Below are 13,791 nucleotides of genomic sequence, written 5' to 3' on the forward strand. Positions count from 1 at the left end.
AATGAGAACATGGTCATACACTCATCTGTTGTTTATATTCAGATTTTAGAGCCATCTCTCCTTTTTCTCAGTGTAAAGTGCTCAGTGATGTTTCAGACATTGTACAAGCACTAATTTACTTGATAGGAACATCATGAAAGATAGATCACAGGCAACAGGAGAATGAGTCAAACACAAAAGGCAGCAATGCAGCAAAAAGTTGGAGACAGAGACCTTTTTTGTGGTTTGGTGGTCTGCAAGTATTTGACCTACTTATTTTATTGGAATTTAATGGAGCTTTAAGGAGGCGACAGGCAGATCGCTTCGAGCTGAGCGAGGTGAGGGTGGGGTCACCTTACAAACTGTGAACACCAAATGAAAGACTTATTGTAGAACAGTGTATGACTTCAAACATACACGGCACTGAGGCTTACATTTAAATAGAGACAGCCGTGTACATATAGACAGATTAAAGTGTATTAACATGCAGACACATGGAGGTGCAAGAAAACGGTGTTTGACAGCTGAACCAAACATGTGTATGTCAGAGTGATGGAGAAAAGTGTGTGAGATTAGATGGTCTCTCCCTCCCAAACTGCATAGAGAATACACACAGATCTACAGTGCCCTCCAAAAGTATTGGAACACTTGGTATTTCCCACATTTTAATTTGTTTATGCCATTTCAAATACAAAAATTACAAAAAATAAAAATTTCTAAAATTATCTTCCTTAAACTCAAACTGAAAGCAAACCTCTACAATGTGATATAAATTAATTAAAAATATAAAAGCCAAGATGATGGATTGCATATGGGGCCCCTTTGGTATACTACCTGTAAATAATCAGTTTTATTTTCAGTTTTCTTCAGACAAGTCAGGGGATGGATACATGAAAATTCAGTAAGGTATATCTTCTATTATACATTCCAATTCTAAGGTCAAACTCTACTAGTGTTTACTAAATTGATCTACGAGGTCTCTTAGATAATAAACCGACCCTTTTATTATTTTTTTTAACTATATGGATTTGAATGACATGCGATTACACCAATCATGCTTGAACCCTCGTGCGCATGCGTGAGTTTTTTCATGCGTGTCGGTGACGTCATTTCCCTGTGGGCAGGCCTTGAGTGAGATGTGGTCCCGCCCTCTCGGCTGAATTCCTTTGTTTCACACGCTGCTCGAGACGGCGCGCGTTGCTTTATCAAAATTTTTTCTGGACCTGTGAGGAATATCCGAGTGGACACTATTCGAGAAATTAAGATGGTTTTCTGTGAAAAGTTTAACGGCTGATGAGAGATTATGGGGTGTTTCTGTCGGTGTAAGGACTTCCCACGGAGCGGGACGTCCTGCAGCGCTTCCAGGCGCTGTCGTCGGCCTGTTTCGAGCTTAAAACATCCTAATTTAAGGCTTAATTCACCCAGGACATCGTGACAGAACAGAGAAGATTCAGAAGAGGCCGGCATGAGGAATATATGCGGACATTCCACTGTTTAAGGACATTTTTTTAATGAAAGACGTACGCGCAAATTCGCCGACTCGTGACGACTCGGCAAATCTGTGTGCGCCGCGACAGGAAAAACACCTCCGTGTTGAAAACCATTTGTAGAATTCAGGCGGCTTTTAATGGCTTTCAACAAGTGAGTAACTGAGAAATTGTTTAACAGCTTGGGCATGTTCCAACTTGCCCGTTAAGATTTCCAACGGAGGTGTTTTTCCTGCCGCGACCCCCCGCGGTCGGGTCCAGCCCGACATGCGACTCTGCCCGCACGTTCTTTCATTACAAAATGATCGTTAACAATGGAATGTCCGAATAAACTCCTCATGCCGACTTCTTCTGAAAGTTCTCTGTTCTCTGACGACTTACTGCGTCAACAGAGCCTGAAATGTGGAAGTTTTCAACTTGAAACGGCGAGACGCTGCCGCCTCGAAGCGCAGATCGCCGTCAGGCGCCGTGGACCGTCCTTAAAGCGACACTACCAGACCAAAATCTCTCATCAGCCGTTAAAATTTTTACCGAAAACCAGCTGAATTTATTGAATGGTGTCCACTCAGTTGTGCCTTACAGTTTTGAAAAAATTTTTATCAAACAAAGCAACAGTCTCTGAGCCATTCCTAAACAATGAAAAAAATCAACGAGCGGGTGGACGACTCCTCACTCAAAGACTGCCCACAGGCGAATGACGTAACCGACAGGCGTGAAAAAACTCTCGCATGCCCACGAGGGTTCAAGCATGTCTGATGTAATCACACGTGATTCAAATCCATATGGTTTTTGAAAAAAATAATAAGGTCGGATACTTTTCTAATAGACCTCGTAAATATCTAAAAAGAAAGAAAAAAAAAAAAAAAAGAGTAGAGCCACTTAGGTGCCTGGTCTTGAGAACCAGGAATGGTAGGTTTAAAGGTTTTTTAACCCATGGGAACTCTTCCTACGCACCTAAGCGGCTCAAGAATATGGACAGCATGTATATAAGTGATACACAATCAGGGTAGTAAACAGCATATACAAGAAATATAGTTACTACATAATATTATAGGAGTTAGCTTCTAAAACCTAAATATTCGTACAGGAGAAGATTGTAGTATACGTTTACCTAGTATATTGTTATATAGTATACGAAGTCTGTTAGAAAACTATCCAACCTTTTCATTTTTTTAAAAAACTATATGGATTTGAATCATGTGTGCTTGCATCAGCCAAGCTTGAACCTTTGTGCGCATGCGTGAGTTTTTTCACGCCTGTCGGTTGCGTCATTCGCCTGTGGGCAGGCTTTGAGTGAGCACTAGTCCAACCCCCGCATCGGATTTTCATTGTCAGGAAAATGGCTGAGCGATTGGAGCAGCGCTGAATCAAATTTTTCCAGAAACTGTGAGAGACAGCCAGGTGGAAACCATTCGGAAGATTCAGACGGCTTTCGGTGAAGATACTCTGGGCGTCACACAGATTAAGGAGCATTACAACCAGATTAAAGATGGCCGACAGCGGCACAGGGCGCGCTGCGCTCCGAGCGGCCATCGACAGGCTGAAACGACCAGATCATTTCCAAAGTGAAGGCTGTGCTGATCCGGGACGCCATCTGACTACCAGAGAAATTGTGGAAGAGGTGTACATCAGCACTTTTGTGGCACATTCCACTGTTACAGGAGAATTTGTAATGAAAGACGTGTGGAGGATTTCGCGCGTCGGGTCGGAGCCGCTCATGGTGCACAACAAAAAGCACGTCCGTGTTGGAAGTCTCACAGGACAAGTTGTGACATGCCCAGCTGTTACACAAGTTCTCGATTTACCTGTATATTGTTTACCTAGTATGTACACTTGTAAAACTAAATTATAGCTAGTAGGCTAAGATATAAATATGGTTATTTTATTATAGAAACAGAAGCTTTGATGTAATTTGTTTTAGATATCTATCTAAAGTTCACCCTGCTTGCTTACTATAGGAAGACAAAATTCATACTCTACATGCTTTCTAAGGGAAACCCCAAACTTAGATACTATCTGTTGATATCTATTAAAGAACCCATAAACTGAAGAACCATTAAAAAGCTACACCATGTAAAATAAAATTGTAAATCACGAAAGTAAGCTAGCTATAGCTAGATGAGCTACCATTAATTTAGCTGTTAATTAGCCAACCATACCTTGCTAGCCAACAAGGTAAACAAAGCCAGTAACTGGCTTATAAAGTACAATAGTGTCATTTAACCCTACAATAATGGTATTAACAACAAATACATATAACAAATGTAAACAAAAGTGTGTATTAATGTTAGCTTCCCAAATAGAACGGAACCGACTATATTGTTAGCTATGACAAACGGTGCTGCAGCCGGCTTGATAAGCTAACGTTAGCTGTTAGGTTAAACTAATCACTAATCACGGTATCACATGAACATTTACAAGTCACTGAATATGTCTTGGACTTTATTTATATCACTTATGAAGAAATACAAACAGTATGGCACTCTGTGGTAAATCTGGATGGAGTTCTCAAAAACTGAGTGACTGTGCAAGAAGAAGAGTGAGGAAAGCCACCAAGCCACCCAGACAACCCAGAAGAAGTTATAGGCTTTCATGACTGTGACTGGAGAAATAGTGCATGTTTTGCATTTTGTATCCCCAGTTATACAGCTTCATCATGATGAAGTGGTTTAGAGGAGGATTTTCTTAAAAAGAAGACCTGAAAGTTCAACTACAATTTGCCAGAAGGTACATCTTTGGTGCAAGCCTAGATTTGAAGTTTTGGTGAAAGACCTTACTTGGCAAAAAGGCATTCCAGGTTTATCTAAGGATTCATCAGAGAGACAGTACCAAAGATAGCCAGTCGTCACATTAAGTCACTGATTAGATTCCACATTTATAAATGATGTAGATGCACAGAAACCTTGTGTGTGTCATTTTTCTCACTTGACCTAGCATTTATAAAGAAATTATGTGCAGTGAGAATTTGGGTACATCATGCAATCTTCATGCATACACAGATTTTCCCAGGACAAATCAAGCCTAATATGATTAAGCAAGACAATAGAATTTCATGAAAAATAAAGCAGCCAATGTCACACACCTTACAATACAATAAATGCTTTATTTGACATCTTTAACAATGAATGAATGAATGAAAATGAATGAAAACTGTTTATTTCGAACATTTGATACAACAATTACAAGATAGATCAGTAAAGACAACAACAAAAAAGTTCCTACTGTGTACCCAACATGTCCGAAAAGGGGTAGGGTGAAGCATCAGCTTATTTATCCCTACCCCTTCTTCCCCAACAACCAGTAATACCCTTTGCCACATATACACATAGATTCCTACACACCTAAACTGATATCAATATATATATATATACATACATATACATCAACATACACACACATATATATACATATATACACAAACATAAATATACACCTACACATACCTACTTACATACAAAATACTATATATTTACAAGCCGAAGCAAAAAACAAAAACACCCTAACACTTATTACCCTTCCTCCTCCCTATACCTAGAAAAAAACATATTTTTGTACCACTGTTTGAACTGGTTCATGCTTGGACATTGCTTGAGCCCCACTCCCAATCTGTTCCACATCCTCACCCCACAGACAGAAATACAGAAACCTTTTAATGTTGTTCGTGCCCACTGATGCTTTAAATTAAATTTCCCCCTCAGACTGCAATCCCCTGATCTGTTAAAAAACATATTTTTAATATTTGCTGGAAGTAAATTGTTTATTGCTTTATACACGATTTGTACTGTTTGAAAATGAACCAAGTCTGTGAATTTTAAGAATTTGGATTGTAAAAATAGTGGATTTGTATGATCTCTATAGCCAGTATTATGAATAATTCTTATAGCTCTTTTCTGCATTACTGATAGTGATTGTGTTGTACCTTTATAAGTATTACCCCATACCTCTGCACAGTACTGTAAATATGGTAAAACCAGTGAGCAGTAAAGAATGCGGAGTGAGTTGTGGTCCAGAATATGTTTCGCTTTGTTTAGAACTGAAATGCCTCTTGACAGTTTACTTTGTATATGTTTTATATGAGTCTTCCAGTTTATCTTATCATCTATTATCACCCCCAGAAACTTATTTTCATGTACCCTTTCAATATCTACCCCCTCGACTTGTAACTGAACCTGTATGTCTGTATTACAATAGCCAAATAACATGTATTTTGTTTTACTTAAGTTTAATGATAATTTGTTTCTGTCAAACCATATTTTCAATTTTCCCATTTCTATACTGATCCTCCTCAGTAACTCCTGCAAATCCCCCACTGAACAAAAAATGCTTGTGTCATCTGCAAATAATACTAATTTTAATATTTTGGAAACATTGACAATATCATTTATATAAATTAGAAACAGTTTTGGACCCAATTCTGACCCCTGTGGGACGCCACAAGCATTGTCCAAGCATGATGATGTATATTCCCCCAACTTCACAAACTGTTTTCTGTTACTTAAGTAGCTTCTCACCCAGTGCAACACCAACCCCCTAATCCCATACTGTTCAAGTTTACTGATTAATATGTCAAGATTGATTGTATCAAAAGCCTTTTTAAGGTCTATAAATATTCCAACTGAATGTAATTTGTGGTCTATGGCGTTTGTAATCTCCTCAAATGATTCTATTAATGCAAGTGATGTTGAACTATGTGCTCTGAATCCATATTGACTATCAGTAAGTAATTTATGTTTATTTATGAATTTGTCTAATCTATTATTGAATAACTTTTCTAATAATTTGGAGAATTGTGGAAGCAAAGAAACAGGTCTATAATTTGTGAAGTGGTGTCTATCCCCAATCTTATACAGCGGCACAACCTTAGCTATTTTCATTTGATTGGGACATTTACCGGTTTGAAATGATAAGTTACAGATGTATGTTAATGGTTCTGCAATCCATTCAATGACCTGTTTTACCACCACCATATCAATTTCATTTAAATCGGTAGATGTTTTATATTTACAATTATTCACAATGTCTATAATTTCTTTTCCATCAACTGCTGTGAGGAACATTGAACAGGGATTTCTTTCTATGAGATTATTATCCCAATCCTCAGGTTGGGAATTGGGAATTTTTTCTGCCAAGCTTGGTCCAATATTTACAAAAAAATTATTAAAACCGTTGACTACCTCATCCTTATTTTCCTTCTTGACATTATTATCAATGAAATACTGAGGGTAACTCTGTTTTTTATTACCATTTTTGATAATGCTATTTAATATATCCCATATTCCTTTAATATTGTTTTTGTTATTATATAATATGTTACTATAATATTCCTTCCTACATACCCGTATAATATTAGTTAATCTATTTTTGTATTTCTTATATCTATTTTCTGCCTCTTTAGTCTTTAGTTTTATGAATTCTCTATACAGTGTATTTTTCTTATTACATGCATTTCGTAACCCTTTCGTCATCCATGGTCGAGCTTGGATTTTTTGTTTTCTGTAGTCTTGTTTAATTGGACAATTTTTATCATATAATGATGTAAATATTTGTAAAAAAGTTTCATATGCACTATCAACATCACTTTCACTGTATACCTTTTCCCAGTTTTGCTCCTGTAAATCCTTCTTTAGTGTGTTCATGTTTTCCTCTGTCCGCACTCACCTGTATTTTATTTTCTCCTCTGGCTGATTCTGCTGATGGTTTCTATTATAAACGATGAAAACTGGTAGATGATCACTAATGTCATTGATTAATAATCCACTCACAGTGTTATTCTCAATATCATTGCTGAATATATTATCAATTAAGGTGGCACTATGGGATGTAATTCTGCTTGGCCTGGTGGTTTTTGGATATAAACTCATACTGTACATTATACTGATAAATTCATCTGTTATTTTATGCTTATTTGGATTGAGCAGATCAATATTTAAGTCACCACAAATGAACACAGTTTTTTGATTAGTTTTTGAGAACGTTTTTCCCATACAGTCAGTGAATGTTTCAATACTAGATCCTGGTGCTCTATATATACAGCTGACTAATACATTTTTGCTTTTTTCTTCACATATTTCAATAGTTATACATTCTAATAAGTTATCGATCACAGTCGTCATATTGTCTACTATTTTATAATCCATGCTCTTATCCACATACACAGCCACTCCTCCTCCACTCTTATTCTTTCTGTTTACACAATTAAATTCATATCCATCCAGTTCAAAATCCATTCCTTTATCTTCATTGATCCATGTTTCTGATATAGCAATTATGTTAAATATTTTTTTAAATTGACTTAAATATTCTTTAATGTTGTTAAAGTTTGCATATAGACTTCTGCTGTTGAAATGGATTATTGATAATTTGTTATCCGTTTTAATGATCCGATTAAACTGTTCATCTGTATAATAGCAACAACTGTCATTGATATTTGAGAAGAAATTATTGTCCGGGTCTATATCGTGCTCCAAGTCCAGTACATTGTGGTCTGTGTATTTAAATGTTCTCAGTTCTACTTTTCCATGATCAGCAATCCTTTGAGTTATATCCTTCTTGTCTCCAGATGTAGATGATGTAGTAGATGAATAGGTTCCTCTGGTCTGTGTCATGGTGTTGTGATGTGTTTGTGTCCTCATACCTTATTGGTCGTATTTGTCCAGATCCTCGATGTTCTTGATTACCATAACCTTCACTTGTTCTGGTGTTCCATTCAATTTGATAAATGTTTTGCAGTTGGATGTCCATGTCTATTGAATTTTTCCCTGCTTTTTTAAGAAACGAGCTTTCCTGGCAATGTCTGCGTTTCTTTTGGTCAGATGTTCATTGATGAATACGTTTGTTCCTTTAAGTTTCCGTCCCTGTTTTAACAATGCCATTTTATGTTTTCTGTTGACAAACCTCATTATAACAGCTCGCTTGTCTCCATCCTCTCTCCTGGGCAGGGGGTGGCACGCTTCAATGTTATTACAGTCCATTTGAATACCTTTAGATTGCAGGAAGTCAGCCACCTGTTGTTCCACTGACTTCCACTTACATTTGTTATTATCATTAATATAGTATTTACACCTAGAATAATATGCACAATTTAACCACTTATAAACTGTACTGTAAATAACTGTATACCAATTTTTTTCTGCCATCTTTATTATTATTATTATTACTACTACTACTACCAGAAATGTTCATTAGCTAGAATGTATAAACATCATCATTTTTTGGGAATTTTATCACAAATATATGTAATAATATGACTTGTTGGGTGGATAATTCTCTTAAGGGATCATCCAAGATGTGCGCAGTATTTGTGTTGAGTGAAATTATCATGTGATGTAATTTTGGATGCTAACAGTGTTATCACTTGTAGCAGTATCAGTACTGATTTGTATCAGTAGTTTCATGACATTAGGTCATTAATCTATGATTTTTAATGGCCACAAAGTAAAATCATTATGAGGACCACCACTTAACCCTCAATAATATACAAATAATGAATGTTTATGAGTTCAATGGTTCGAATATTTCATGAGGTGAAAGCTGGAACATACCATTCAACGAGGTGAAGCCGAGCTTTCACCGAATTAAATATTCGTACCATTGAAAGAATGTAAAAACATTATTATTTGTTTTATATAACAGCTAAAATAGATCATTGTAATTTGATATTTTATTAATTTGTAAACAACAGAAAAGGGACTTTCATTTTGGTGTTCCACTGTGATGTGTAGTCCAGTGATGCTGTGCACTGACTTCGGACTTCCATGAAAAAAAAAAAAAGACTTTGTGTAGTTCCTCAGCCCAGCCAAAAATCAGCATTTTATGTGAGCAGCATTCCTGCATCCAGACAGCTTATAGCGTAGTGGATTTTGTGTGTGTGTGTAGCAGCGTCAGTTAACTCAATCAAACAATCATGTCGCTGTCCCGTGTGCACGCACACACGCAAGCGGCTCGGTCGAGCTGTGTACTTCCTCAGTGCAGCGATAAAAAGTCACGTCAGAAATGAGTCCAGGTTTCCTTTCTCTTCCTGCTAACAGACAGCACAGTGGATTTGTTTTGTGTGTGTGTATCTTACAAGGATTAGCAGTGTCAGTTAGCTCAAATTATGTCTCAGGAGAGTCGTGTCCCCTGGGCACACGCACACACATGCAACCTGGTGCACTTGCACGCGACGTGTGCGTGCACGAGAATGTGTGCGCGCGTGTGCGTGCGTGGTCAAATGTGCGCGCTTGTGTGTGTGTATGCGTGCATGTGAGAGTGCAATGGTACCAAACGTATGGAGCCAAATTTGCACTCTAAATGGAACCAAATGGAACTCTGAATGCAATGCAACACAAATGGGATGAACAGATGACAAGGATCCACTCAGCCGTTATATAATAAAGTTCTATCTAATGTAAACTAATTTTTCCTGCCCTGGTCTCACCCACTCTCCACCTTTATACCCATATATGAGCTGTACATGACATTAGGCCCCACAAATAAAGCAAGGCTCCGCCTCCCTGTCATGACACAGTGAACAACTGTGGTGCAGAAATGAAGCAAAAGTGTCTTGTGAGCTTATGAGAAAAGATAAAAAAACACCTCTGCAAGAACAGAGGTTAAGTAAAGTGTTCTCTCCTCCCCCACCTCTCTGTCCCACATGTGCTACTGATAGTAAAGAAAACTACATCCCATAATTCATGTTGCAAAAGGCACTTCACAATAAAAGCAAAGAACAGGCCCATCTTAACAAAAACATTTATTGTGAAAGTCACAGCTGCATTTCTGCACTGAGCACTGAGGCCACTTGAGATATATATTCACTCTATGATTAAAAACGAGCAGAGTCCCTGAGGTGAGCATAGAAACTTTCCTGTTTGGATCAAGTTTCAGTGAAGCTGAATGAAGTCTAAAAAGTTCAGGTTGAAGCAGCATTTTTAAAGCATTGGCTTATCAACAGTATCACAAAAACATAACATCCAACCCCACTGACACATTCTGCACAGGTCCAATTTTGTTTTTTCAACCATCACATGAATTAAGCCGTTTTAAAGGAGAGTGGACTGCAGCAGGAGCACGGGGGTATCTATTGATTGTGTATCGGTGAAAAACAGTTTGTATGTTGCATGACAGATCAGAGGGTTCCAGAGAGAGCAGGCCCAGTTGTGCTCTTCAACGTTGCCTCTGCCCTCCACCCCGGTATGTCAACTGCTGGTTTAACTTATCATTTTCTTTTCAACTCTGCTGGAGCATTTTTATGCAGCATTATCTGCTGCTCCGTGAGAACAGTTAATCTGTTTGAGCTGAAAATAACTAATTAAAATCTTGTTCTGTTGTTGCACAAAAACAAGTGTGTTTAAAGGGAAAATAAAGAAAATAACATCAATGTGTTCACTTTTAAGAGTGAGTGTCAAACAGCATCAATAACCACCATTTATGTCTTTGATCTGGAGTCCAAAGCAAACTGTGTGACAACACTAAAACCCTGACAAGACTGGAACGCTGCACAGCGCGCTATGTTACAAGCCAAAGCCAAACATCTGTCCTTGAGAAAGCTAAGTCTGTGTGAGTGCGTGCGTGTGTGTGTGACTAGACATACAGTGCTCAATGACACACAGTTCTCGCTTAAAACTCTTCACTCATGAAAAATCTGAGGTGCTTCAAATGCCTCGTACAGCTGTCACTACAACTATTCGCGCACAGCAGCAGCCGAAAGACAGCGAGTGCCCGAGTGCCCTGCGATTGCCCATTCGACCCCTGTCTTGGCAGGTGTCAGCCAAATTCCAGGTGTCACACACGAACATCCAGTACCTCTTGTCGGGCACTTAGAAAAGGCGGGGCTTTTCACACTCCTGGCATGAGAGTAGAGAGCACGTGACCACATTTGAGCTGTCTGTGAACACTGTCTAAGTGCAACACGAGCGTGGCCTTACCTAGCAAACATGGGTGTGACTAGGGATGGGTATCAAAAAAGTTTTCTTTTAAGAACCAATAACAAATGATTCGATCCACCGATATCAATAGCTTTTTGCTTAACGATTCCTTTATTGGTTATTCTTGAATTCACATTATGCTGGACCTAGCTGATGGTCAGAGATAGCTTCAACCACTCGCCATGACAAAAACACATTTGTTTTTGTCTTGTGCACACTCCGCTGAGGAAACGAGATTAGCTGCACAATCAATGTGCAGACTGACAACAAATATGAGAAAATTAAGTACTTTTATGTATTTTTTGTGGTTTCTTCGGGCATTTTGCGAATGCAGAAACATGCTCCTGTGACACACTTGCTATGGTGAGTGGGGGCACCAAGAGGGAGGTCACTGGGGCCCTTAGGCTGAACACACGCACACACACACGTTCAGCCTTATATATTAGATCATGACCCCCTTACTGGAGACCTTATTTTCGTAGTTCACGTGGTGCTCATGTCAGGTATCAAGCATCACACTTTACTTAGTACGCAGTAGCAGCTGGCTTGGTGGACTTTAATTACAATCCAAACAGGCCACCACGCGCCGTGTGCCAGTTAAAGTGCGCGTCGTTTCAGTTAAAATGTACCCACTGTGTACAGCATGCCAGAGCATTGATATGACATGCATGTGTGTGTGTGTGTGTGTGTGTGTGTGAGGAAAGGCATTTGGCATAAAGTATGCGACAAATCAACTTGCAGTTCCATACCAGATCTACTGTAGTGATCCTGAGCAAAACAGAAACCAAAATGAGTTGGTCCAGCTCCAGTCTACATTTGTATGTGTACAGTGTGTGTACTTACTTGGGGTAGTTCATGCAGTAGAGTGTGTAGATATCAAAGGCTTCACTCTAGAGACAGACAGACATGGAAATCCAGATTATATTGAGAGGCCATGTAGAGAAGAAGAAAAAGTAAGTCCTATATAAGCCCTGATTCCCACTGGTGCCAGAGTTTTCTCAGAATATTACAGCATGAAGAAGATGAAAGTCCACAACTCCCCCTCGATGGGACACCAGTACATTGCAGGGTATAGCCGGGTGGACTGAGAATACAGATGAATAAAATAAAGAAATGTTCATTAAATAATAATAATAAAAAAAAAAAATACAAGTTAGGTAACTTTAAGTTAAGGAGCTGCACAAAGACAAGTTAAAAAAATATAACGCAATGCCAAAATAACCTGGCCGTATGAGCATAAAATTAGAAAACTGAATGTGACCTTTTCAGCTCTTAAAATATGTCAAGGTTAACCATAAGCAACAAGTTAAGTTTAAAGTTAAAGTCATGTTTATTCAGTCAGTTAAGGGAAGAGGAAGACAACCCTTTTATTTGTTATTAATGTGATGTAATGTGCGTCTTTCATGTTATGTGTGAAGGGGCCTTTACTTTTGGTTTTTCTATTGACTTTGCCTTGCTGGTGTCATTTGTTTCAGCACACCCTCACGTGTCATTTTACAGTTTTTCTTTCATTCTGACATACTATATTCACACAGTGAACCTAAATTCACACAAAAACATAAAATCAGAATAAGATGTTACTGTGGAAACCACAAACATGTTTAACAAACCATTTTTATAACTTAGAATGCAAAAATAAATAGTAAATTTCATAAACATATGTACAAATGTAGCAAAAAACAAGGTTATATACAACTATTTACATTACAATGCAGGAAATGCCTCAGGCATTTTTGTACAACTATCTATAATGCAATAAGATGCTACAAAAATTATTTGTACCACTCAGAAAAACACTTCCAGTCCATCAAAAAAACCTCTGTCCTGTGTCGAACATTACAGGCCCGACACTTCCTCCTGTAGTCCACTTGGAGCCAGCTTTGGCCACTTGGATGCTTTTTTTCTCTTCTCAATCTGATTGACATCACCCATGTTGGGGTGGGGTGGGTGGTGGTCAAAGCACGAGGCGTCTGTGGTTTTTCTTTGGCTGAGGTCATGCATTTCCACTAATGTTAAAGGGAAGATGTTTTTTCCCACCAGCCAGAGGCATCAAAACAGGCGTCGAAGGCAGTGTGCTTCCACAACCAAATATGTGGGTCTGTGAATATTTTATTTGGGTTTGGCTGTGCCTTTCCCACCAAATGGCTGGGCTTTTCACCAAAAGATAAAAGAAAAGTCATGGGTTTGTTTCCCCTTGTAATTGCTCTGGGCAGAGGATGAAAGAGTGAGAGAACCTCCTGTTCCTGCGAGAGCTAGACAAAGCGATCATATGGAACAGCAATACACACATTAACATAATATTCAGGAAAAAGCCTGCTGAAAATTATTAATCATTATTCAGGTTTTACTGGGTCTTTCAAAAGACATTCAAATGGAACCTGAGAGTGTGGGAAATTTGACGGGAGGACCGCTTAATTTAG

At 38.4% G+C, this 13,791-nt stretch overlaps 1 protein-coding gene across 3 annotated transcripts in view; it reads right to left on the reverse strand.

The window, feature by feature from the left end:
* The window catches only part of plekhg2 (pleckstrin homology domain containing, family G (with RhoGef domain) member 2), a 372,433-nt gene that overhangs the window by 108,041 nt on the left and 250,601 nt on the right, over positions 1–13,791 (reverse strand). For all 3 annotated transcript variants that reach the window (XM_034168230.1, XM_034168229.1, XM_034168231.1), the window contains one exon: positions 12,215–12,261. In XM_034168230.1, the coding sequence (XP_034024121.1) occupies positions 12,215–12,261 (47 nt within the window). The remainder of the gene's footprint in view (positions 1–12,214; positions 12,262–13,791) is intronic.

The sequence above is a fragment of the Thalassophryne amazonica genome, chromosome 4, assembly GCF_902500255.1.
Source record: "Thalassophryne amazonica chromosome 4, fThaAma1.1, whole genome shotgun sequence".
NCBI classification, from domain to species: domain Eukaryota; kingdom Metazoa; phylum Chordata; class Actinopteri; order Batrachoidiformes; family Batrachoididae; genus Thalassophryne; species Thalassophryne amazonica.